Below are 27,382 nucleotides of genomic sequence, written 5' to 3' on the forward strand. Positions count from 1 at the left end.
AGAACAGGCAACGGCACAAGGGAGAAGATTAAAATGGGCCAAGATCAATGGAGACACATTTTACCTCAATCTTGTAACGAAAGGCCAAAAACAAATCAGTGTTTGCCTGGATGAAAATAAGGGCGGCCAAACTGTGGTCAGGGCCTTTGAAGAAATTGCCCAACTCGTGGATACCCTCCTGAAATCCTCTACAGGAGCCAAATTGCCTCAGACCCCACGCTGGTTCGATCATAACTGTACCAAGGCATTGAAAGACCTGAAAAAATGCCTTGCTGATCGACCAAAGGACAAAGTTAAAATAGCAGATAGCAGATCCAACTATAAAAAAGCCCTGAAAGCGCGCAAAAGAACTCTACAAAATCAAGCGTGGGAGGACCTAAGGGAAGCAGCAGATAGGGGTGATACCACGGCATTTTGGAGAGTCATCAACGACCCATGTTTTAAAGACCCGAGGGGGCCAGATATAGTGAATGCAATTCTCCCCGAACAATGGCACACCCACTATCTTAGCCTTTACAACCATACTGGGATGGCACTGAAAGAGGAAGGCACAAAAATAGCAGTACCCGTAAGCTTAGATTTTTCTCTGGGAGAAGTAAAATCAGCAATCCAAGGGCTTTCAAAAAATAAAGCGCCAGGCCCTGATGGCATTCCCCCTGACCTTTATTTGAGCAATATTGACTTGTGGGCACCCATCCTCACTAGGGTCTTGAACGAGGCAGTAGTGGCAAGACTGCCTTGCTCTTGGTCCTCGGCAATCATTGTCCCAATCCATAAAAAGGGCAGCCGGGATGACCCTCAATGTTACCGTCCTATATCATTAATAGATGTAACAGCGAAGGTTCTGGGACGTGTGATTTTTAACCGTCTACAAATTTGGGCAGAGGACAATCATATTTTAACAGATGTACAATATGGGTTCAGAGAAGGGAGATCTACAACAGATCAATGCTTAAACTTGTATCTCCTCACTGCCAAATATACCATCGCCGGCAAAGGGTCTATCCATATGGGTTTCATGGATCTCTCAGCGGCCTTTGATCGTGTCAACAGACAGAAGTTATGGGCCCTGATGATCTCCCTGGGGGTGGATCAAGGGTTAGTGGACACATTGAAGGCATTACACTGGGAGACCACAGCTTCAGTTCGTTATAACAAAGAAGGAATGAAGAAAGAGCCATTTCCTTGTACAAGCGGCGTCCGGCAGGGCTGTATATTAGCTCCTTTTTTATCTTCATTGTACATTAATAATTTGGACCGAGAACTTATGAAGTTGGGAGTGGACTCCCCCCAAATAGGCCAGCGTCCGGTACCCGTCCTCTTGTATGCGGACGACGCAGTGTTGCTAGCCCGCACCCCACTGGGTCTACAAAAGTTAATTGATGGTTTTGTCAACTTTATGAATTCACTGGATCTCTCAGCTAACCTGGATAAGTCCTTCGTTATGTCCACAGGTACAAACTCCAAAAAGGTTTTTTCACACAGCATAGGTCTACACAGACTAGGAAGAGTAAAGTCTTTTTCTTATCTAGGCGTACTTTTCGATGAGAAACTGGAATTCAGAAACTTGGCTGAAAAACATGTAGTCAAACTGGTGGCCTCAACGGGTGCCATAATGGCATACGGGAGGAGGTTAGGCAGATGGTCGCCGGAACAGATACTGAATCTATATAGAGCGGTTTTCTGCTCCAAGGAGTCATACGGGGCAGAAGTTTGGGGCTGCAAAATCAATCATGTGCACCAGATTCAAGCTGAGGAAAATACATTTTTTTAAAGACTATTAAGGGTTCCTCAGAGCACCCCCTCATATATAACACATATGGAATTGGGCGAGCCATACATCGAGGATAGGATCATGGTTCGACCCATCCTGGCCTGGATTAAGATCTGGACTAACCCAGAGGCCGGCCTCAGTAGGCAGATCATTAAGGATTACTTGAGCCGGGACAGAGGGGGACAGATTCCGTGGCTCAAATATGTAAAAGACACTATGGAAGGAATTGGCTGCAAGAATCTGTTCTTGGAGCCGGAGTCCATGACCAACTTGAATAAAACTCTGGTCAAAAAACTTTTTACTGCCTGGACAACCGCCAGAAGGGCCCACGCTGAAACCGGGAAAATATCCGTTGTGGCCCATGGTCCCCTAAAAACAACGCCTGGAATGGAACCATACCTAGCGGTGATGCAAAATGCGCAGGAAAGGTTTTATATGACTAGGTTTCGACTTAATCTCCTTCATCACCTACTGGCTGTTCCCGCGGGATTCACACGCTCGGTAGAGTTGAAGGGTACCTGCGGCTGCGACACTAGGTCTCCGCAGGATACCCTTCACTTTGTTTTATTATGCCCTTTTTATTCAGACCCTAGACGGAAGTTTTTAGTAAGGATTTTGAAAAACAAAATCCTTTAGCATGTCTCAGTGTGAGACATGCTAAAGCAGGCCTCCTTTTTTTGCAAAAAGCCTCAGACCCATACACTCTGTTATGTATAATAAGTTTTATCAAGGTGGCCATGAGATTAAGGAACACTAGGGAAATATCGGCTCACATTAATTTATAAATTGAATCAATGTCTGTATAAGATTCCCAATGATCCATTGTTCCTTTCGCCCCTTTCTAGACCTGTTTTAATTGTTCTTAAAATGTCATTTTTAACATGCTTTTTAAACATTGTATGTATGTATTTTCATGTTCTTTAATGGTATCTTTTTAAGTACCGAATAAAGATATTTGAATTTGAATTTGACTGCACTAGTAGAGCTAAGATTTACTCTAATAGAAAAGTAGGTCTGATGGATGTCACTAATAGTGGGTGCAAACTGTGCACTGACTTTTTGCGACCACCTGTCATTTTGCAATCCAACTGATGTACTAATAGGTCGCATCTTGAAATGTCCATTCACAGTGCATCACAGAATGGATTAGAGGAGGCCTAGGTGCTAGAGAAGCTGCCTTTGGAACATGGTGAGCCAGGTTTGACTTCTGGCCTTGGACTCAACATCCTGTGATTCACAGCAAACCACTTAGGGGCATATCAGCAAGAAGCTCGATAAAATTATCGCAGTTTTAGTGGCAGGAAACTGCCGCTAAAACGTCGATAATGGGCTTGCTAATATGCATTATAGAATTCCAATAGAAGACCAGGTTAGATGTCCTGCACATCTAACCTGGGCTTCTATTGGAATTCTATAACGCATATTAGCAAGCCCATTATCGCCGTTTTAGCGGCAGTTTCCTGCAGCTAAAACGGCGATAATTTTGACGAGCTTCTTGCTAATATGGCCCCAAAGCCCCGGTACCTAAAAATGCGTCACTCGTTTTGAGTGAATTGCTCTAATTTGTTTGTGCCAAGTTGGAGCACTCACTTTGTGCATCCCATTTGTGGGTGGTTGGGGAGGCTTCTGGTGTTTTTCACCCATATCACACCCATCCTAGATCTGACTCTCAAGGTTCCAATCTTGGATAAAATGTGTCAGACTTCAAAGCATATAGTTTCACTCCCACCAACAATATTTTAATTAATTAAGTAAGACAAATAAATTGAGGTAATATGCAATTCTGACTGAAATGCAAGATTCAGAAGCTGAATAAACAACATTTAGGGGCTCATTTGTATAGCGGGCGGATCCCCACCACCCGTATGGCGGTGACGATCCACCCGCTAAAAACCACCGCCCGCTACGAAATTCCTCCCGCCAGATTACCATGGCAGGGGGACCCCGGCAGACGTAAAGACCGTCCGCCGATTTTCCTCCCGGTCGCAGAATCAACCGGGCGGAAAAGCAGCTAACATGATGGCGGTGTCTGGGAGACACCGCCATCCATATTAGCATGAGTACAGGGATGTGCCTTTCCATGGCGGCAACGCCGCCACGGAAAGGCAGGTGGTTTCTGCCATTGGGAGCCCAGCACATAGGGGGTACCTATGGTACCCCCATGCAGTTCCATGCACAACATGGCAGGCACTGCACGGTGCCTGCCATGTTGTGCATGGAAGTGCACTACATGCCTTCCTGGCATTGTGGCGGGCAGTGCTGAGTGCACCGCCCACCACAATGTCAGGAATGCAGGATGCGCCCGCCACTGTGGCGGTCGCATCCTAATGGCCCCCACGGGACCCCCGCCCTTAAGGCGGGCGGTCCCATTTCACTACAGGATGGCGGGCGTACAAAGTCCGCCCGCCATCCTCATGGGGCCCTTAGTATTCATACATTAAATATATAGTTTATAATTAATTAAAACTATAAACAGAGATCGCAAGAAGTGAGGAATAAAAGACAGCATAATTAATCACATAATTCACATTGCACCCTGCATGCACAATCCAGTGATCCATAAAATATCAAAAAATAGAATTTTGTGAAGTGAAAAGAATCCACTGTCCGACTTAGACCATCTAGATATTATGAAAACCAGAATAAAAACATTTTACGAACAACAAACCGTCATAATAAAGAGACAAAGTGCTAAAAGGGTCAGGATAGAGGACGGTAGTAACCCAGCTATATAGGCAATTATCTAGCACCCTGCCCCTTCACAGATGATATAAAGACATCTCAAATTTTTTAGGCAGCAAAATGTCATACCTTGGACTCCGTGGGCAAAGCGATGTTGGTGATGCTGGATCTCTCGGCGGCCTTTGACACCGTCCCCCATGGCCGTCTCCTTTTCAGACTCCGGGAGATTGGCCTGAGGGGGTCGGTGTACAGTTGGTTTGAGTCTTTTCTAGCTGACCGCCAACAAACGGTCTGGGCCCCCCCGTTCTCCCCCACAATGCCGCCACTGGAGGTGGGAGTTCCTCAGGGCTCAATTTTGAGCCCAACTCTCTTTAACATCTATTTGGCCCCTTTGGCGGCACTGGCGGAGGCCCATGGAGCTCAGATCGTGTCATATGCCGACGACACCCAGCTCCTCTTCTCGTGTAAAAGAGGTTCCGACTTTGATGGTGAGATCATTAGGGGCTGCCTGGAGGCTGTTTTCGACTGGTTTCAGGGGAACAGCCTCAAGTGCAACTCCGATAAATCAGAGGTGTTGTTCTTTGGCTGCCCTCCGGATTCTAGGTGGAAGTCATGGTGGCCGGCGGCTATGTTTCCCCCCTCCAGCGACTCAGCGGTCGCAAAAAATCTCGGAGTGCAGGTTGACAACGGCCTCTCTCTTAAACCTCAGGTTCTGGGTCTTGTGGGCAAATGTTTTGGTCTCCTAAAGAAGATCAGGAAATTTCTGCCCCTACTTTCGCCGGACCACAGAAGAGTCACTGTGCAGGCGCTGATAGGCTCTCGCCTGGATTATGCCAATGTTCTGTATCTGGGCCTCCCGGAATTCCTTTTTACGCGCTTGCAAATTGTCCAGAACTCTGCTGCACGTGCTATTTTTGGCCTCAATCGGAGAGCCAGTGCCAGCCATCTTCTTAACACCCTCCACTGGCTCCCAATCAGAAAGCGCATTGTTTTCAAGGCACTGAGGATGGCTTTTAAGGCACTTCACGGCACAGGTGCGGTGTACATGCGGAAACGGGTGATGTTTTACCAGCCATCTAGAGCACTTAAGTCTTCCACTCTGGCCTTGGTCGCTGTACCAGCGATTTGGCGTACCCGGTGCGGCGGTCGCTCTTTCAAACGCCTGGCTCCTCAGATATGGAAAGTTTTGCCTCTGTCTCTTAGGACCAATGGTAATCTCTTAGCTTTTAGGAAGGATCTTAAAACTCTGCTTTTTGTTCAGTAGGTGCTCTTTTGCTCCCCGTCTCCTGTACCGCCGAGGGTTTTAAGCGCCGGGACACTCCACGGAGTAGCTGAGCGCTATATAAATCTCTCCTTAACATAACCTAACAGAACATACCAAATTGAAAAAGTTCTAAATGGGTCAGGATAGAGGATGGCAATAACCCACCTTAAAAGGCAATCTTCTACCAACAGGTCCCTTTTAAGATGGTAAATAAGCATCCCGCATTTTCAAGGAAAAGGCCCATACAAAGTGCGGGCTTAGTCTTACAGGATCGATGAAAAAGCAGTCAGGAGGACCAACATATTTAACATTTTTGCAAGTTTTATGCACATCCCAATTAATGACCATGTAGAAGAATTCCTAGTTTAAGACATGAAAGTAAATTAAAACAAATTCAATTTCAGAGCCGACCTCGTCCAAGTAATATCCTTGTGGAGGTATACCTAAATTAAGCAAAATAGGGTAGATTACAGGGGGTAACCTATCACAGTTTAAATTGGCAAACAGCCACCCAGCACCAGTAAAAAAGGATTGTAAAAAAAAACATGAAGACTGTCATATAAGAGAAACCAGATCAAATACAGTGATGGGCCAAAAAGCATACATTAATGAGCAGCCAGCACCAGTAAAAAAGGACTGTTAAGAAAGATAAAGTCTGTCATATAGGAGGACCCAAATTAAAAAGCAGTAAAGAGGCACAGAACATAAAAACTGAACAAATATAAAAAAGTGTTGCCGGTTAAGGAAGATAGGGGGAATTAAGCCAAAGCACCAGACTCTTTAACCGCATGCGCGCTAGCGGTTTTCCCGCTGCGCGCTGCGATTTAAAAAAAACCCGCGTTACGTGACGAGCTCAGCTCGTCATCCGCGTAGCGCAGGTTACGCCCATGACGAGCTGAGCTCGTCATGAGCGTAGAAGGGGTTAAGGAATGTGCAATATTCATTGTATATGGCCTTAAAAATCTCCTTACAACCCACCCTGGCATCCTGTGCGATGGCAGCTGCAATCTCCTTGTTAAAGATGTTGAAGAATTATACCATTCGGATGTTCAGCATGAGGATCCATGGGTTAAAGGACTTGATGAGCACTGGCCTTCAGCTTTGAACTTTTGGGCCAATAGTTCTTAGCGCAGGAGTGCCCTTCGTCAACAAGCAAGGGCACATGCAACACGTGCATCACAGTTTCCTCAGCAAGCTTGCATAGCCGGCAATTTTTTTTCACAGGTTTGCCAACTTCCAACCACTTTGGAGTATGATTCATGGTTGCGAATGACCTGAGGTGCAGAGCCATTATTTTCCTTTTAATTTGTATAGATCTACAGGCCTCTGCATACGGTTACTCCTTTTTTATTGTGTAGGAATTGAGCACAAACCACCCATTAGCCCGTTTTGCAAGTTCCCCTTTGTACTTCAACTGACTTATCTTCTAAACACAATTGTTCACTGCGGCGATCCTTGTTGCAGTTGGCTGCGGGGAATCACGTGCCAGAGGTGGAGTAAGAGAGTAGTCGGTGGAGAAGGCGAAGGCGAAAGAAAGGCGGCGGCGGGCTTGCCGACAACGTTCCCGGTGTCTTCAGCTTCCAGCGTCTCTTGCAGAGGGGGAGAGGTTGCACCCCCTCGCGCGTCGCACTGCCATCTGCTCAGCCAAAAGAGGTGAGGCCGCAAAATTAGCACAAGGCGCAGGAGCCAGGAGCCAGGACACGAGCGCGACTGCCGGTAGAGGCAGCCGCTAAGTAAGAGCCCGGGGAGTTGACCGGGAAGGAAATCTGACTAGGTCTGATTTGCCTGCGGTCTCCCTCGTGTGCTCCGCTCGCTGGTCAGGATCCTTGTAAGTTGCTCCGCCCTGCTGCTGCGGCTGCCGCCGCGGCTCCGGCTGTTGCTGCCTTATCTGCCCATAATTCAGTCTCAGCTCCAGAGAGACAGAGAGACATAGAGACACCTACGTGCATGATTCATCCCGCCTCATTTGATACTTACATTTGCAATTCACAGAATTCACAGCATATACTGAGAACTATAGAATACTCTCAGGAAAAAACACTGCAGTCTCATAAACTGGACAAACTGGACAAAACCGGTAAAAATCTCCTGCCTTAGGTTATAGGTTAGATTATAGGTTACAGGAGCCAGTAACCAGGACTCAAGTTGTTCCAGGAGCCTTACTGCAGAGCTCAACAAGCCTCCTAGTCATAATCTACCATCTACGAGTTCGCCAGTTTCTCACACTCCTTAAAACTGCCAGTGCAAAATAGCAAATAGCTGGCGGTGCAGCAATGAGAACAAGAAATTCGACGCTCCTACAGCGCCAAGAGGTTCCCCGCCCTCATAAGACAGCAAAGCGCCTTAAAGAAAAAATGCTGTACCCCATTAGTGGAGGGGCCTCTAACATGGGATTTGATTATAGAGAAGAAGCAGAAGCAGAGGCAGTGGCAACAGTAATCTACAACGGAGACATTTCACCAACAACTTTACAGGGAAACAAGCTCCAACAGTGTCAGCTTGCGCCCTCAGGCGGGTCAATGCCAGGACTAGACAAGGGCTCACCTCCAAGTAGTCATAGAAAAATAATCGTCAATACTGCTAATAACAACAGAGACATACGGGTCTTTTTTCCTCACAAAACTTCTAAAAGTGCTTATCTGCACGTAGATCAAGACAACGATACAACAAATCCGGACACAGCCGCTCAATCACCAGGAAACAACATTCTTTTGTGCCCAGCAATCACGCTATCTCCACAAATAATCATAGCACCGCACGGTCTACCGGCACAAACAAAACCTGCACCGACCTTGCCTAATAACAACGCTGGTTTAGCTAGCCCCCACATAATAGTAGCTCAAAAGACCCGGGACAACCAAAGGGTCTCTCCAGCTGACGGCGCAACCAATGTACAGCTGACAGCAGGTCTGTCCCATAATAAGGGGGCGGGCGAAATTCGTACCTCAGCACTCAGTGCACATGCAGAGCCTTTTCAAAATTCCACAACAATCCTAGTTAGTCCTGGACCTGATCATAATGGCATTGGTCATAGTCAGCAAGCCCAGGGGGACCACATATTGGACCATATATCGGAGAAGCAGCCGGCTAAATTGGACCATCATCTAGTACTGATCAATGACGTCTTGGCCTCGATGGTAAATGCAGCCATAATGCACGCCGACAAGTTAGACGTCCAGATAAGCCTACTGCATGCAGTCGCCGGCCTGATATCAGGCATAGATTCAAAACTAGAAGCCTTGAACTCTTTAATACAATGTGCCCAGGCAACTACCACAACCACACTCAAACCACAGGATTGTGGATGTAGCCCGGTACTGCTCTGCTTGGAAAAATTGCCGGCAATAATGAACACACTGGTTGAAGATCTAAAAGCAGAAACGAGCAGGTACAGGAGTAATGAAAATACGAAGCCGGCAAATATAGACAACAGCCCACCTAGGACACAGACGACTATCGACACTAACGGCAAAGAGCCCCAGCAGGATATTCCAAAGACGTCAGCAGCTGAACTGAGTAGGGCTACAAGTAGGTCACTTCAAACCACCTTAGACGAACACAGCATAGTAGTTAAAGAACAAGCAAACTTAAGCAGTTTGAAGGTGACAAGCCCTCAAACCGGCCATCTATCCCGGAAAAATAAGAAAAAATTAAAAAAGTTAAACAAACAAAGAAGAAGCAATCAGACTCAAAATGGTTCAATTAGGTTGTGGTTGCAGCCGGAAACTAATGAAAACACTGTGGTCAGTATAACCAATGCCGTGCCTACCACACAGCAAAATCCCCCAACTCCAGACGGGAAAGATATTTGGCCGGACAACTCAATTAAAATGAGTTCAGCGGGCGGGCATCTCGAACTCCATGAGGAACACCCTACTCGTGTAGGCAGCCAGGGACTGCCTGCCTTCCTGGCACCTTATCGAGACAGCCCAACGCCGATCAACGCAACGGACAAAGCTTTATATAGCAAAACCATGGGTTCAACAAAGGTAGACAACCAGAGAACACACGGGAAGGTCTTCAATGACTCCAGTAAGATAGCACCAATCAAAACAAGCAAAGCTTTGCCGCCGATAACAAAAATGTGTCCCACAAATCACGCGAACGATGACGTAAACGCTGGGTCACGCCAAACCCGTCAGGATTTAATTTGCCAAGACCCTCCCATAAAAGGGACACATAAGCGACAAATCCCATATACACAGGATGATCTGAAACTATGCCTCCAGCCCGAGTATGCCTCACAGGGCAAGTGGGACATACTCAACCGTAGCAATCTATTAAAACTCTTTGCGAACATCCCAGGCCTGGAAAATATAACGTCAACTGACATCGACACAATTTCCTTTTTCATGCAGGATTCATGTGACATTAACGAAACTACAGAATTGCTTTTCTCAAATCCAGATATAATCTATACACTAAAAAAAAATCACCAAACACTAGAAGATTGGGGCATAAAGATCACGAGTCGGCCGACAATAAAATACCCTATGCCTTTGAAACACGCCCACCTGCAACACCAAATTGACCCCAGAACACTGGACAAGCAAAGAGAGAACCCGAAGGTAGAGTTGTCACTCCCTCCCATAAAAACACTCTCTATACTCCACGGGAGTGAAAGTGGAACAAATATAAAATTGACAAGCGATGGGTTGCTTAAGGTCACTACAAACATTAGTAAAGGCACCCGGAGCTGCTCAATTCAGAACAACTCACATGAAGACTGGTCTTGGGTGCCTCGTGCCCTAACTTGCAATTCCTAAACTCTGCACTGTTGTAACTAAGACTACACTACCACACTGGCAGGCAGACTTACCAGTCATAGAACAGAAAAGGGAGACAACTGGGGAACAACATTTATCCATCATATCCTGGAATGTAGCTGGGATACTAAAACTAACACAATATCCCACTACATCCCAACTCTTCACTGACATAAACATAATCTGTATGCAAGAAACGTGGGCTATTAAACCAGTTTCAATCAGGGGATTTGCGGACTATCATAAATCGGCTGTTAAAGAGAATATCTTTGGAAGACCGTCTGGAGGCATTTCCATTTATATTAGGCTTTCACGGAAGTTACTATTTAGGGAAATCCCAACAACGTCAAACTTGTACATGGCCGGCATTTTGAAATGCCTCTCATCAAGTAAGGGCGCATTGTCTATATTATTGATTAATGTTTATTATAATCCAAATGGACGGGAGAAAAAAGATAAACTCTCTGAGTTACTAGAAGACATCGAAAATCTTCTCGTACAATTTGCCCAGATGGACTCAATAATACTCGGGGATTTCAACACACACAACATTGGAGACAAATTAGTAAAAAGCCACACATCCCCCGCGACGGAAGTATTCAACGCCCTCTTGCATGCCTACCAGCTGGCATCAGCCCACTCTCTATTCTTAAAGGCTTCCCCAGGAAACCTCTGCCCGCCAACGTATAACAATCTTACCACAATTGACTATATACTTTTAAGTTCTCGGTTACAGAGCCTGATGACAGGGTACAAAGTTGCGCAACGGGAGGAAAGTAACCACGCGGCTCTAATAACAACTTTAAATCTGACAGCGGACAACCACTATATACCTAAATTACTGGGATCGACAACCGGTATTGAACAGCACACATTGGCAAGAAGGATTAAATGGGACGCAGGCCCTATACATAAGTTTCAGGAATGGAAAAAAGCTCGGGTGGATGGTACTTTAAAGGAAACAAACAGGGGCATAATTAAAGACTGGGATCAGCTTGCCCACAATCTGGTTACACATCTACAAGATAGGAAAATAAGAAAGACCAACCATCATCCGAGGCAAAACCTCGGTGACATTTCTGCAATCCGAAAAAGCGCGAAATTAGTGCGCAACATCCAAAAGACTTACCTGAAAACCGGTTCAATTAAAGATAAACAACTTGTGCAGGAAACAGCAAAACTACATTCAAAGCTAGTTTGGGCGGAAAAACGTAAACAAACTGAAGCAAAATGGCTAAAAATCTTCGGACTGTTGAGTCCCAGCAAAACGCAAGAGTTCTGGCAATATCTCAACACTCTAAATCAAGGGAATACGCAGCGAGAAAACTCAATTGACTCCAACACCTGGATAGCCCACGTGACATCTTTATATAAGGAGGAAGGCATCCAAAACCAATCAAAAACAGAATTAGACTACGTAACACAACTGTCTAACCCAAATAATTCATACATAGTAGAAAAAAAGTTAGTTAACACAATACTAGAAAAAATCAGACCCAATGGAGCGCCTGGACTCAACGGTTTGCCGGGCTCCCTTTTTAGGCAAGACACAGACTTTTGGTCCAAAAAACTGTCCGTGTTATATGCGGAATGTCGACTAGCAGGCAATGTACCGGATTCCTGGCGCGGGTCGCTCCTACATCCCATCTATAAGAAAGGGTCGAAATCAAATCCACAAAATTACCGGATGATTGCACTCCTTGACATCGAGGGAAAAGCCTACGCCAATACCCTATTAATAGAACTCTCAACTTGGGTCAGTGAGGAAGGCCTCCTACCATTCTATCAAACAGGGTTCAGACCAGGTGCTTCAACAGTGGATAACATTATAGCCCTCTCATACCTAACACACAAGGCAGTGGCACGAAAATCTCTCCCCATCTTTGCATGCTTCATCGACTATACTGCAGCCTTTGATGGTGTCGACCGCTCTATTCTTTGGCAAAAACTGGCTACCTGGAATATCGACTCACAATTACTTAAAGCAATTATATCTTTATATTCAAATACATGGGTCAGAATCAAACTGTCAACCATGTCAGCCTCAGAGAAAATTGACACCAATCGTGGCTTGAAGCAAGGATGCGTACTTGCCCCAATGTTATTCAATTTATACACCGCAGACACGGGCAAAGCCTTGATGGGAGCATCACTAGCAACTCCCCGCCTTGGGCATACCAAGATTCAACTACTACAGTACGCTGATGACCTGGTATTACTAGACCACACTAAAATTGGGCTACAAAAAGCGTTAACAGCACTGGGCACCTATAATGCAAAAAACAAACTGATCGTGAATGCAACCAAATAAAAAATAATTATATTTGGTCCTTTTCCGAAAATAAATACCTTAAAATGGAAGATAGGACAATTGACGTTGGATCACACACGACAATACAACTATTTGGGAGTTTGGCTTTGTGAAACAGGGCCACCAGGAACACACCTCGAGAAAATACGGGCAAAAGGGAAAAGTATCTCGTACGCCCTGGGGAAGCTGCATGCAACTCTACACAGCCCTACGACAACAGCAATTCAAAGAGTATCAAGGGCGAAACTAATACCATCATTAAATTACGCGCAGCAGGCCTTTCCAGGCAAACTATCAAGCACCCTGGAAAAAATCCACTGCTCGACCTATAAAAAATTATTCCACCTACCATCTAGCACCAGAAACACTCTGATACGGCTCGAATTCGGCTTGACACAACAAAAGCTTGAGCAACTGGCCGCAATTAGTAAATATTTCTACCTCACAACTGCAGCCCCAGAAAACACTCTGAAATTCAGCATAAAGAGTATTTTTCTGGAAAAAGAGAACCCATGGTCAAATATACTTGCCTCCGCAAAAGAAACTCTGAACCTTGCTGTGAATAACTGGGACCCTAAGTTACTTAATTATGCCACCATTAAAAGCGCAACGAAACGACAAGTCCGGCTCTGCTCGCGCATTACTGATCTGGAGGCTTTGGAATTAAGAGGCTTACACGAATCGCTAACACTCCCGCAGCGGGCACAGTCCTCGAAACAGCACCTTATCCAAGCTGTGGGCAAGGTGGCAGTCAATAGGATTTTAGCGTTTCCATTACACCCGCTGCCCCTTAAAGAGCTTTACGCCACGAATAGACTTGAGACAATACATTCTGAATGCCGCTTATGCAAGTATAAACAAGAGAGCTTCACTCACATCCTGTTTTGCTGTCCGGGGCTGTCTGTCGAGCGTAACCGCTATTTAAAGACAATTCTACTCAGACAAGGAATTAGAACGACAAAGGAGGCGGTGAACTACCTATTCACAATGGATATAGTGAAAGATATGGCTGTGTTCAGTAAATTTATACAACAGACACGTGGCAAGCTGATGGCCCAGCCTAAATAGGCTAGCGGCCGTTAACTGTTATGAGACATTTCAGCCTACGATGAAATGGACTAATGAACTCAGCTTTTTTAATTATGTTTTTTTTAAATTTTTAAGTTTTATTATTTCTTTTTTCTTTCCCTCTTTGTCTTACACCATTTTATTTCTGACATGAAAATAATGCTCACCAAAGTTTGTCTTCTTTAATGGTTTTGAATAACCAAATAAAGTTTTATTCATTCATTCATTCACTGCTTTTTTAAACACAGCCTGGCTTGTAGGCAAGAGCCATAGCTCACCAAAGCCCATGTTTTTCAATGGATTCCTGGATTTATTTCTTAAACTTGTCTTTTTCTTTCTGCAGCAGTGGTTCCTCCATGGAAGCAGAGGAGCAGAGGATCGTCGCCCCCCCACACTACTGGGCAGAAACCATTAAAAAAAAGTATTACAATTATTTTATTACCATTGTATCTTTGAAGCTTTCTGTAAGCAAATGAAGTTCAAGGGAAGGGCAGGGCCAGTGCATCAGTGCTGCCAATGAGTGGCGTCCATGAGGCATGGCCAATTAAGTTTGAAGTGCGCATGTTGGTTTGGCCAGCTACCTTGCTATGGCCAAACCGCTATGTGCAATTCAAATGTCTCCAACCCAGCTGTCTTAGACAGCTGGGTTGGAGAGCTGGCAAAGGTCTACAGTTCCCTTGGAGCGTGGAGCCAGCTAACTCCAGCCAATCAAGACGCCTTACTCATGCTGCTTAACAGCCTGAGATTTGTGTGCCTAAATACGAAGTCCTCGGAAAGCCTCCGACCGGCTGTAGGAGGATTTATGACTGACATTGTAGGTTTCAGTCTGACTGTAATATTAAGATGATGGCGGTCAGAGTGAAACCTGCTGGGGAATTCTGTTGCACTTCTGATGGGCTGAAGGAGCCCGGTCGGTGCACTGGAAAGCACCATAATCTCCTAATGACGACGGAGCCAGTCTCAGCTCCGACTTCGGGAATATGATTGCACTTTCCGCCTACCCTTTCATTGCAAACCGCCCGCCATGAAAAGAGAGGCACAAAGTGACTTTGGGGACCCCTAGCATGGCAACCTTACCCCCTGGCCCTCTGCTATGGGGCCTCTGGGACACCATAGGTGCCTCCCCAAACATCCCTGCCACACAGTGCAGGGATGTTTCCAAACATCCATTTTGCGATGGCAGTTTGTGCTGCAGGCCTTTTCCACCTGCTGCACAAGCTGCCATAGCAAAATGGATGTTTCCATTGTGAGGTTGGAACTGCAGACCTATGGTCAGGCTGTTCATGACCGCTGCAGTCTGCGAGACATTGTAATTAGGCCCTCAATCTTGATTGGATGAGTGAGTTGGCTGTGGGTTTCACGCTCATGGAACGTACTGCAGAAGAATAAGGACGTGCTGCAGAATGTTGAGTTGCAGTGTAAGGTAACTGATTTTTTTATGTGTATATTCCTATTACTGTTTATATAATTGTGTATATTATTATGTGTATATTTCTTGCGCCCTTCCAATGTGATTTGCTACGAACAGCCACTGCCTTTCTGCATATATATTTCTGCTCAGACAGTGATCCAAGGTTTCCTTTGTCGCAGTTCCAATGTTATGGCAGAATTTAAGAAAAGACGCCCCTCCTAATCGGGGTTTGTTTTGTCAAGTTGAGCTCAAGCCTTATTTGTGCTGGCAAGGCTGATCTAGGCAGGTAAAACACAGATTTGTACATCCTAATCTGGAACTTCTCCAGGAGATTTGCATCCCACCAGAGCATCAGTTCACTACTATAAGATATTGTTGGTCGGAATTTAGATTTAACAATGGTTATAAGTGGATTCACTGAATCCACTGCTCTAAATGACGTTCATCTCTGATATTGACGCTTCCTTAAAATGTAGGAGTTATCTGTATGATAATGCCAAATAACACTGTTTGCTGGGACTTGTCTATAGATCCACATTCAAGAAGATTGATGGTCAGAATGCAAGGTCAAATTTAGTAGCCACCCAGGACCAGCTTTAACATTGGTAGCGTACAGTGTGAAATTCTTTGTTGCCCCTCACCCATGACCTCCGTTTTCATAGATTCCCTAACTACTACCCTCCAATGGTGCTCCACTTGTTCCCTTGGCCCTCCTCTCACATTTATTTACTTTATAGCGCCACTCATCCCAGTGTAGAGTGTCCGAGCGCTTTACGTCACAAACACATTATTCAGAGACAATAGGTCATCCAAGTGTTTAAATCAATGTATAGTAAATGTTTCTTAAGACAATGAGGACTACAAGGTGTATGAATCACGTCATCCATACTGTTAGGATTTATATGTTAAGACTTCTTGGTCTGGAGGAAAAAAGGGGAGGGTTTCCTTAGTTGTTATGTATAGCACCCCCCAGGGGGCTGCGCTGTGGTGTGTGAAAAGGATAGTGCACAACAGTACCATATCTACTAAAATATGGTGCTGTTGCTCTCTCCTCTAGTGCTGACATATGGTTGCCTTGCCCCAATGCACACACCTATGCACCATAGTGCAAAGGTATGTCTATGTTGTTAAGCATAGTTTTTATACTAGAAGAGTACCCTTCCAGCACTAATTTTATTGTTTAACAAAGTTTAATACTTTACCACTTTTCAAGTGTGCTGCACTGTACAGCACACATAAGAAGTTGGAAAGGTTGGAAAAAGTAACTTTTCTCCAACCTCGAGGATGAGTAATTGTTTATGTTAATCTCATTCTACCAAAGTTAGTAGATAGGGATTTGAGTCTGAATTCATTGGTTGGGGCACAGGAATGTCCATGTAAAAACCCATGGCATGCCTTCTTGACACAAGTAGCGTATAACAATACTTATGTTACCTTAGTGCTACTTTTAAAAACAAATCAGGTTTTGCACTGGAAAGTAAACCACAAAAACACTTTACATCAAGTGTGCTTCACTTCTGTGATGAACACCAGGCACAAAGTGTTAGCAAATTAGTCCATTAAATTCAGGATTTGAAATTTAACACAATGGTTAGTGTTAGATTTGGGAGTCTCTAGTTGGCACAGGTAGGTACTTGTGACAAATAAGGACCCTTGCCTCCAGTCAGGATAAGGGGATTACACTCCTAAAATAACCACTGCTCACCCGCTTGGTAGCTTGGCACAAGCAGACAGGCTTATCTCAGAGGCAGTGTGTTAAGCATTTGTGACCACATACAGTAACTCAGTGACAACACTACAGATGGACACCACAAAAGGTTTTATATAAAAAATAAGTACTCTTTATATAGAGTTACCACAAGACCATAAACAACAAAAATACATAATACTGTTAATTTAAGATGGTAGATATAGCTTAGTTCAGGTCAGGTCTAAAGATGCAACACTTTGCGTCAATGTACCTTAGGTTGCGTTGCGCTTCCACGACAAGCAATGTCGCAGCGAGAGAAATGCGGCAAAGTTCAGGTGCAAAGAAATAAAGACGTGAAGATCTTCCAGATGCGGCATGCTTCTCCGGGGATGCGAGAAGTTCTCGGTTCGCTGCGTGGACTGCAGCAGCAACACCCTTATTCCGTGATGCGACGGCAGCAGCTCCACTTGCGACACTCTTCTCCCACGATGCGTGAAGCTTCCGCACAATGCTACAACTACAGCGGCGATATCCACGGGTATGACGTTAGCAGCTCTGACAGCGGCGCGCTTCTCGGGGATGCGAGGCGCTTTTCTTCGATTCCTTGAGGTGCGGCAGTTCCAGCGGCGACACCCTCCTTCGGAGTTGTGATGGCAGGCACAGCGACAGCGACAAGCCCCGACCTTGTTGCGAGACTCTTCTCTCGATGCGGTGCAAAGCAACAGCTACAGCGGCGACACCCTCCTTCGGAGTTGCGACGGCAGCAGCAGCGACGGCGACACGCCTGCTCTTCATTACGGCACGCTTCTCTCGATGCGGTGCAATGCAACAGTTCCAGCACCGACTCCCTCCTTCGGAGTTGCGACAGCAGGCACAGCGACATGCTTCTTCTTCGATGAGTCACGCTTCCAGCTCCTTGCGACACACAGTCCCTCAGAAGGTCCAAAACAGCAGCAGGCACTTCCAAAGAACTCTGGGGAGCTGGGGGTTGAGATCTGTTGTCCCTAAGACTTCAGCAGGAGGCAAGCTCTTTTCCAAGCCCTTGGAGATCCTTCACAACTTGAAAGCAAAGTACACAAAGTTCCTTTCTTCTTCCTTTGGCAGTAAGGCAATCACTGAAGGCCAACCCCCCAAGCAGCACTTCAGCTTGGGAATAGTCTCTCCTCAGTTTCTTCAGGTTCCTCTCCTCAGCTCAGTCTTGTAGTCCAAAAGTGATCTAATTTCATGGGATCAGGGTCCCAATATTTATACCCCAAAATCCTTTGTTCTCTAAGGGGAAAGGGGCCTTTGCCCAGTCCAAACCAGTTCTGAAGCACTCTGTTTACCAGACTTCTCCTTTCCTTTTACAGTGCAGGGCAGGCACATCAGACGCCCCACAGGAGGTGGAGCCAGAATTGTGGAAGGCAAGTACAGTCCTGGAGCACTTTGCTTACAGGACTCCTTCTCTTCTTTCAGTGTGCAGGACAGAGACATCAGCCGCTCCCCAGGAGGTGGAGCCAGCATTGTGGAAGGCAGGCACAGCCCTATTCAAGGTTCAGGTACAACTCCTCCCTCCCATCTAGATGCAGGTCTCTCCATTCACCACTGGGCTGACTCATCCTGTCTCTTGGAATCCCCCAGCCCTGTCACTCACAAAACCAGACAAAGGAATACACAACCTAGCAGAGGCAGGCTTGAAAGGTTAGACAAACAAATACCTACTTTCTAAAAGTGGTATTTGCAAACACAGAATGTTAAAACCAACTTTACTAAAAGATGTATTTTATCATTCTGAGTTCAGGCATACTAAACTCGAATTTCTACCATGTTCTCTGAGACAGTTAGGATTATAAACATGTAATAATCTAACAGCCCATTCTGGCCTATGGAGAACAGGTAGCCTTGCAATAGTGCAAAACGAAAATGGCTGTAATTCACTATTAGGACATGCCACACACATCAGGGCTTGTCCTACCTTATACTTACAATGCACCCTGCCCTTAGACCTACCATAGGGGTGACTGATATGAAGAAAAGGGAAGGTTTAGGGACTGGCAAATGGGTGCACTTGCCCAGTCAGCATTACAGTACCAGACTGTATGCAGGCTCTGCAGTGGCAGACCTTAGACACATTTTACAAGGCTGCTTCTGTGGGAGACACAACCAGTGCTGCAGGCCCACCAGCAGCATTTGGATTTACATGCCCTGGGCACACTCAGTGCACTAGACTAGGGTCTGAAAATTAAACCAAATAGCCAAACATGGAATCACTGATTAATACATCAATTTACAAAAGGGAGCACTTGCACTGTGGCACTGGATATCAGTGGCACAGTGCCCAAAGCATCTAACACCAGCAAAAATACATGAGGCAACAGCAAAAATGGTAGGGAGACCCACACCAATGGTGCCAGGTCTAACAGCTAGGGTTCCATACTAAAACAATTGAATCAATGCCTAAAGGAACCACTCTTATCAATGTTAGAATAGTGAACTATTGAGGAAGAAAGCAATACGATTCTAAACCTATGCTTTGCAATTTACATGCAGCGCTTTGTTGCCAGATCAGTGTTCAATGTGCTATATTAGAAGTCATATAACTTGTAAACTCCCAGTAACAAAACAATCTCTGTGACTAAAGCAGTACCCCTCTGAGCTATCTACACAAATTTGTGGTTTGCAGCGGGAACATTAACCCTCAATGCTACTCTATTTATCATGCGTAAAAACTGAAGGTACACAAATCATAACTCTCTCAATTAAGTACATGAACCACCAGAGTTATCATGCTGTTATTAGTCCCTGAAAAATGGCAGACAGAAAAGATATCTGCAGGGTGCTCTTTGTTTGCCTCAGCATGTCAAAGGGCAACACCTTGACCTTGACACGCACAGTCCTAAAAACAGCACTGCTGGTTTAAATTAAACAGACATCAATAATCAGGGGTCTGTGGGCCCCTCGGGCCTCTTGGCCTGGTGCCATTGGACCTGCTACCTAATGGAAGCTACACACGGGCATGCAATTTACTTGAACAAGTGCTAAAGCAGTGGTAGAAATGGAAAAAAGGGAGTGTGGGAACTGGGTTGCCACCTTTCCCAGATTGTGAACAAATAAGGAGGAAAAGCAGCTTTAGGTGATCTTTCCAAGTTTTGTGTCATAGGAACCTTTAAATAACGGTCTGCCAGGTGCTAACCCTAACTGAACCAATGATTTAAATATAATAATTATTACTACCATGAGCCAGTCTGAACTCTATAACAAGTGTGGAGCTCAGCTCTGCGTACCACTGCAATAGTCCAGTGGTGGCTGGTATGGAAAGTGTATGGTGGAACGGGTACAGTAGGACTGGGGAACGAAATGTATATATCACTTACCTCCACACGGCTGTTGTCTCTCTTCCGCTTCTCTTCCTGACTCCCGGAAGCACACAGGTTTTCCTGAGCCAATCTTGATGCTGCTGGCACCAGCATGACAGCAGCATTGTGATTGGTCTGAGAGGCCTGGTTCGGAACTCAGACAGGGAGTGTGAGCCTGTGCATGTTCTCCACCCAGGCTGTGTAATACAGCCAGGTGGAAAACATGCTATGTGCGCATGACTGCTTGGCTGGCCGAAGACAGCCGGCCAAACCACCCTGCGCACTTAGGTGCCCATATTCCCTCCTCCCTCTGCTCTGACAGCTCAGCCCTAACCTGGCTCATACTGAAAAATAAAATTATAATAACATTGTGTTATTTTCATTTTATTTTTCCTTTTCTGGACTGCTGAAAAGAAGTGAGGCGGCACTGCAGTGATCAGGTCCCTGATAGAAAAGGTTTTCTTTGCCTACCGGCCGGCCGGCTTCCAATAAGCAGCTTTAGCATGTTCTACATAGTGTGCCTATCGGGTGCGAGTCGTCCTCCCCCATAAAAGACATGAAGCAGGTCGTTGTCGTTCACCGCGCAGACTTTAATTAAAACTTCAAGCAGTTTCATTAATCCTTCATTCATCTTGATTAAGGTAAATCTTTAAAATACTTGCTTATTAACACCACAACATTAAAATAATCTCGAAGTTATACATTGCCATTATATTTACGCCCCGCTCTCCAAGGGGCCTTTTGCTTGTCCTTCGGGCTGTGCCAGCAAGCCACAACCAAGATAGCCTGCTCTCCTTAAGTTGACCGCCCTCCGGTCAACGGAGCCGCAGGTAAATAACCTGCCACTACTTGTGACAACCATACCGGGGTATACCCCCTCCAATGTTTATAAACATTCACAGCATCTTGGGTAGGGCAGGAGTGGTCAGGACCAGCAGCAGGTCAGTCCCCCCTCTCCCGCCAGCCCAGAGCCCCACAATGACTGCTTGCCCTTTCCATGGGCAGCCAGTCCATACCAAAAAGGAAGTCCACACCCTTTTCTTGCCTGGGACCCCGCCATTCTCTTCCTTGTTGCAGGGATGGGTGGGTGGGTAATTCTTTGCTGGTCTGCTGCCGCCGGAGCTGTTGAGAGAGGACAAAGAGGATTAGTTCAGCCTCCCCCGAGGCTTTTGTACCCTCGGGGGAGGGAAGGTCTACCCTGCCTTCCTGATGACGTTTAGGCTCACGTGGTAGGCTCACGTGGTCATGCCTCCCTTCTATCTCGAGGACGTCTCTGCTGGCTCCCGCCCGGATAATTTGATATGTATCAATCTAGGCAACAGAGCGTAACGAGAGGTCGAAATGAACTGAGCTAAAACATTGGTTTTTTGTAAAAAAGGGGAGTTCAATTTTATTCACAAATTATTAAAACATATTGAAATAATAATACACATTTACAATTTACATTAAACACATGTAACTCAATGAATTGAGAATACACAACAACACTGTTAAAAAGAAGCAAATAATTCAACGAGGTGGAAGTTACATAAAATGAACACAATTTTTAAGAGAAAAATGTGGCTAAATTAATCTCTACGCGTGTTTCGGCGAACCAGCGCCTTCTTCTGGAGCAGCCACGATAGTATCTACAAAAAGGAAAATGTCATATAAAGAAACATTATATACAATATTACTCTTGTTGCGTAACATAAAAACACTTCAGAACAATCCAATGTTATTATAGTAGTCTCAGACTTTCTATTTTGTTTTGACCAAACGTTTTTATATTATAACATTACTATTAAGGATTTCATTTCCTTGCCTTGAAGGTAATCATACATGCGTAACTGTGGTAGATCATTGAACCCATAATCTTTTATCTGCACTAGTGGTCACAGAAAGAAGACAGTGTCTTATAGTCATAGATTGACTAATCCCAATGTTGTAAGTTTAAAGGGTTTTTACATTGGATGGTTAATAAAGGGATTCTGATATTTGTATCTCTCTAGTTGAACCTCTAACTAGCGTGAACGATGAAGTAGAGAACACTAGAGATGGTCGCAGTTATCAGGAAGTTATTCTAGCAGGACCTAAATAATAATATGCAATGCATCTATATCATAAATAAGGTCACTTACTTTAAAAACACGAAATATATTGCTGTAATTCGATGACGCAATCTGGTCTGTACGTCCAACGAGTACCCTTTCTTTTGTTTATGTTATGTAGATATTCTAAACCATAAAGAAACAGTAAATGAACATTTGAGCCCTTATTATTATAGCCTAGTCTTATGATTTCTTCATGGCCAATACTTAATAGACGAACAAGATTGGTGTATTACCTATTTTAATTGAGGTTTGCAGATGGATATTCCATAAACATTGATGTGATTCGTTGGTCTCGAATGTTGATTTAAATTTCTATATTTCCTAAAGAAATTATAGGATCTTTCAATATATTCGATCTTTCAACTTTTGATTTTTTAATTTTAACTAAACAGTTAGTAAGGATATAGTTTTTTACTTTAGAAGATGAAGGTACCTTAATTAAGGACTAGGGGTTCATTTAGACCCGCCGCCCGGAGTTAAAAAGTAGTGGCCGCAGTAATGCGTATTTATGTGAAACTGGAAAGGTATGATCCTCCTGATGTGGGGATAGTTAATTGTGATGATTGCCTATAGAATGGATAGAAAGAAAACTGGCATAAACATCTATACTATATAGGCACAGGATAGCAATTTCTTAACTAAAACTCTTAAGGAGATGAAGGACTGATGGTTACCTTTTTGGTTGCGCTCAGAGGCGGTTGATTCAGATGATTTTAAAATAACTCCCTGTCTGTAAAATAGAAAAAATGGTAGGGAAGTTATGTTCCTCGCTCATTATTTAAAACTAGCGAGTCAACTAAAGAGTGACTAGATTGAAGGTGCCGCATTAAGGATTTCTCCCAGGACTCACCCAATAGATATCAACAGGGCTCCAAAAATCCGGCGGCGGGACACGGGGGTTCTATGCTCCTTCCACGAACGATGGCAACTGAAAGCTCTATCAACTGCTGTTTATATACCCTACTTGATTGGATAAGTAAGTGCACCTGACCTGTGTGTGGGAATGGATAAAGGACCACCAATTGCAAGGAAGTAGAAAGAGGACTCGATTCTCTAAAGGGATAACCAAGATGGCTTCCAAGTACACTGTCACTTGAGTAGACATAGATGATGGTGTGGAGCGATTAGACTCACCTAACTCAACAGAAGAGTAAAAACGGAGAAGGGAGCCATATTATCAAGGGGCACTAAGGTCAATTTTACCTATTGACCAAATGCAAATTAGGAAACTCTATGTACATAGCGCAACAAGAATGATTCCAAATATAGCCATAGGCACGTTATGTATTGAGTAGCGATCTACCTAATAATTTGCAAAAGAAAGGGTCAAATCGTGCGGAATCTCATCAGGCTTGGAACTCTGTTTGATACCACTATACGTGTAAACTTGAAGAAACTCCAGATTTTCTATACTTTTAGTAATTATTAGATCAATGCTTCCCAGATCTAATGTTGCTTAAATCAACATAAACGACAGTGTGGAACGCAAGGATAATTCCACCTAGTCAGGATAATGGAAGATAACGCGAGAAAGTTGCATCTTAGGTGGACACTGAACTCAATTGTTATTGTTGTAAAAATCAAACCAGGGAATTATCAGTGACACACCGCACGTGTATGCGTGAATAAATCTGGACTCGTTATATAGCGGTATGCGCTCTATTTTATGGATGTGAAAATCAAACCATAAAGAGAATAGTGCAACTAAATAGTATATTTGACAGAACCATAGATGTCAACATGATGGAAATCTATATCATTTACTATTATAAAAGATTATACATAAATAATATGAATTGACAGAAAGAAAGAATGGTTATGGTAGTAATAGCTAGAAGAGGAAGAAAGGGGACCCCAGTGTATGTGATATAATACGTGATATCACATGAGGAGAAATACTTTGGAGCTTCTTAATAATTATTTTACTCAGGACACACTATACATAACTGTCAATTTATAAACGGAATGGATCTTCAACATTACATCAGATAGAGCCAAAACAAATATTACTGAGGTAGGAAAAATCTGCGGTTATTCTAGCAAATAGCGTGCTCCCATGGCAATTCACTATTCATTCCTTCCCGAAAGGTGTTAAAGACAAATATCCAGAACACCTCCCTCTTTTTTCTAATTGCACATCCACCATTGGAGTCTGAGATATGAATTTTTTCCAGCACTCTCCATTTGAAGTCATCTGCTTGGTGTCCCTTCTCCAAGAAATGCTTCACCATTGGGGCAGCAAGTTTGTGAGTTCTTATCGCCGAACGATGTTCGTTTAGCCGTGTTTGTATAGCACGGGATGTTTCTCCTATATACCCGAGGAGACACGGACACTGTATGAAATAGATCAGATTTGAGGATCTGCAATTCCACATTTCTTTCGCCACTGTTGTATGGCCATTGTGTGTGAATTCTTTGCCTCTTATGATGTTGGTACAAGAGGAACATGAGGAACAAGGGAAGGTTCCTTTTATTGGATTGCCTGTTACAATCGACCTTTGTACTGAATGATTTCTGTCAGATGTAGGTTGGAAGCGTGAACGAACGATATGTTCCTTAATATTTCTGTTCCTCTTGTAGGCAAAAAGTGGCTTAGCTAATTTCAATTCTGGAGTACAGTTGCTGTTTAAGATGTGCCAGTTTGAATTTATGACTTGTTTAATTTTAGTGTCCAGGGTAGAATGTTTAGTTACACAAACCACCTGGTCAGTAGTTTTTGCAGGTTTTGGTTGGAGCAAGTGATCACGGTCATAATAGCGGGCACGCTTATAGGAGTGTCTCACTAATCGGTGAGGATAGCCTCTCTCGATGAATTTGCTTCTCATCACCATTGCCTGTCTGTCGAAATCTGCAAGGCTTGTGCAGTTGCGCCTGACCCTTAGAAACTGGGAGAATGGGATTGAATCTTTTTGTGACCTAGGGTGAAAACTACTGTAATGCAGTAGGGTGTTTCTGGCTGTAGGTTTCGTATGCAGATCAACTTTTAAGATGCCCGCATCATTCATAATTTCAATATCTAAGAATTCCACCTTATCATCACTGATATGAGACGTAAAGTGCAGGTTGGAATCTGCTTCGTTTATCCAAGAGATAAACTCCTCTAATGTCTCCCTCCCATTGGTCCAGACAAAGAAGATATCATCTATGTATCTGGACCACTGGGAGACGGACTCAAAAAAGGGAGCTAATTCATTATATATATTTTTTGCTTCAAAAGCCGCCATATATATATTCGCAATCGAGGGCGCTACTGATGCGCCCATACTTACCCCCTTGATCTGGCGGTAAGTATTCGATCCAAATTCAAAAAAGTTGTCGGTTAGGACAATTTCCAAACATGCCAGTAAAAATGATTTGGGGCAAGAGATGTTATATGAATCAATGAACCAAGATGTAGCTTTCATTGCTCCAATGAGGGGAATATTGCTGTACAAAGACTCAACGTCTAATGTGACTAACAGGTCTCTTCCAGGGGCAAAGGTTAAGCCTTCTGTTTTTTGTATCATGTCACCTGTGTCACGCACATATGACTTGATCTTAGATACAAATGGACGTAGATAGTTGTCTATATATTTGGAAAGGGGCTCAGTAGCTGTACCTATGGTAGAGACTATTGGTCGATAAGGGGGATCAGATGGGTTTTTATGGATCTTTGGAAGCCCATATATGCAGGCTGTTTTTCCTTGGTGATGATTTAAAAATTCAAATTCCTTGGGATTGATGTGGCCATCTTCTAAAGCTGTTTTAGTTAAGGATCTTATTTTTTTAGATAGATTCAATGAGGAGTATGCTTGAATCGGGATGTAAAAAGTCGTGTCACCCAACATTTTTAGCATGTTGAGTTCATATTGGGCCGTATCGATGAGAACAATCCCACCACCCTTGTCACAACTTTTAATAGTGAGATCTTTATTGGATGAAATAGTCGATAGAGCTAGATGTTCTTCTTTGTTTATATTATAAATTGGTTTTGGGATGTATCGCAAAGCTTGGTCCAGTTTCTTTAAAACGACTAGCTCAAAAGTGGCCACTTCCGGTCCTAGTTGTTCCAAAGAAGGACTAAAGGTCGATGGAAGACTCAAAGATTTAATATTGGTAGTTTCTATATCAATACCCTCATTAGTTGCAAAAAATCTTTTTAGACGTACTTTCCGAAAGAATGAAATTATGTCACAGTATAGTTCAAAGAGGTTTGGGGTTGAATGGGGCACAAAGGAAAGACCCTTAGATAACAATGCAATACTGGAAGAGTCTAGATTAGTTTTAGAAAGATTAAAGATTGGAATTATGTCCCCTGCTTCCAATATTGCCTGTTTCTTGTCTCTCGTACAAATTGGGCTTCCTCCTGTTGTTGTTGTTGATGGTGTTGGGGTTTGTAGTTCCCTCTCGGTTGCCCCTGAAAATGGACTCTGGGGCGTCCCCGTCCCATCCCTCTGTTCCCTAAAAAAGGCTGTCTACGTGCCCCTCTAAATGATTTGTAGTTGTAATTAGGTTCTGGTTCGTAATACCCTTCAGTCTCATTCTCTGAATCGGAACTTTGGGAAAAGGTGTTTACCCGTTGCTGTTCTTCACTGTTGTCTACAGTGAAGTGATTCTGTTTATAAAAATCTATTCTTAGATAAGGGTAGGTATTTTCAATTGTGGCATATCGTTTGTCTTTAAGTAATTTGTCGTTTTTTCTTTTGTCCAGATAGCTGGAGAACGATTCTAATTCTTTATTGCACTCAGCAATTTTTTTCATTGCATCCTCTATATTCCCCATTTTTTTGATTTTGTCTTCAAGCTCATCAATATCTGATCTTACTTCTGCAGCTAGTTCTTTTGCAGTTTCGACTATTAGCATCATCAAGTCTCTTGAACACCGGCTGGCAATTCTGCTCCACTTATCAAGAAATGCCTTGTGGTGCACAAAGAGACCAGGGATGTTTTTAACACGAAGACCTAATGGGATAATGCCCAGGCGAAGATATGCCAACATGAATTCGCCA

The 27,382-nt window shown here is 44.1% G+C and overlaps 1 protein-coding gene across 1 annotated transcript in view; it reads right to left on the reverse strand.

The window, feature by feature from the left end:
* The window catches only part of LOC144752518 (uncharacterized), a 463,484-nt gene that overhangs the window by 123,888 nt on the left and 312,214 nt on the right, over positions 1–27,382 (reverse strand). The window contains exon 7 of the mRNA XM_078640420.1: positions 26,903–27,335. Within this exon, the coding sequence (XP_078496546.1) occupies positions 26,903–27,335 (433 nt within the window). The remainder of the gene's footprint in view (positions 1–26,902; positions 27,336–27,382) is intronic.

Source organism: Lissotriton helveticus, chromosome 5_1, assembly GCF_964261635.1.
Source record: "Lissotriton helveticus chromosome 5_1, aLisHel1.1, whole genome shotgun sequence".
NCBI lineage: Eukaryota > Metazoa > Chordata > Amphibia > Caudata > Salamandridae > Lissotriton > Lissotriton helveticus.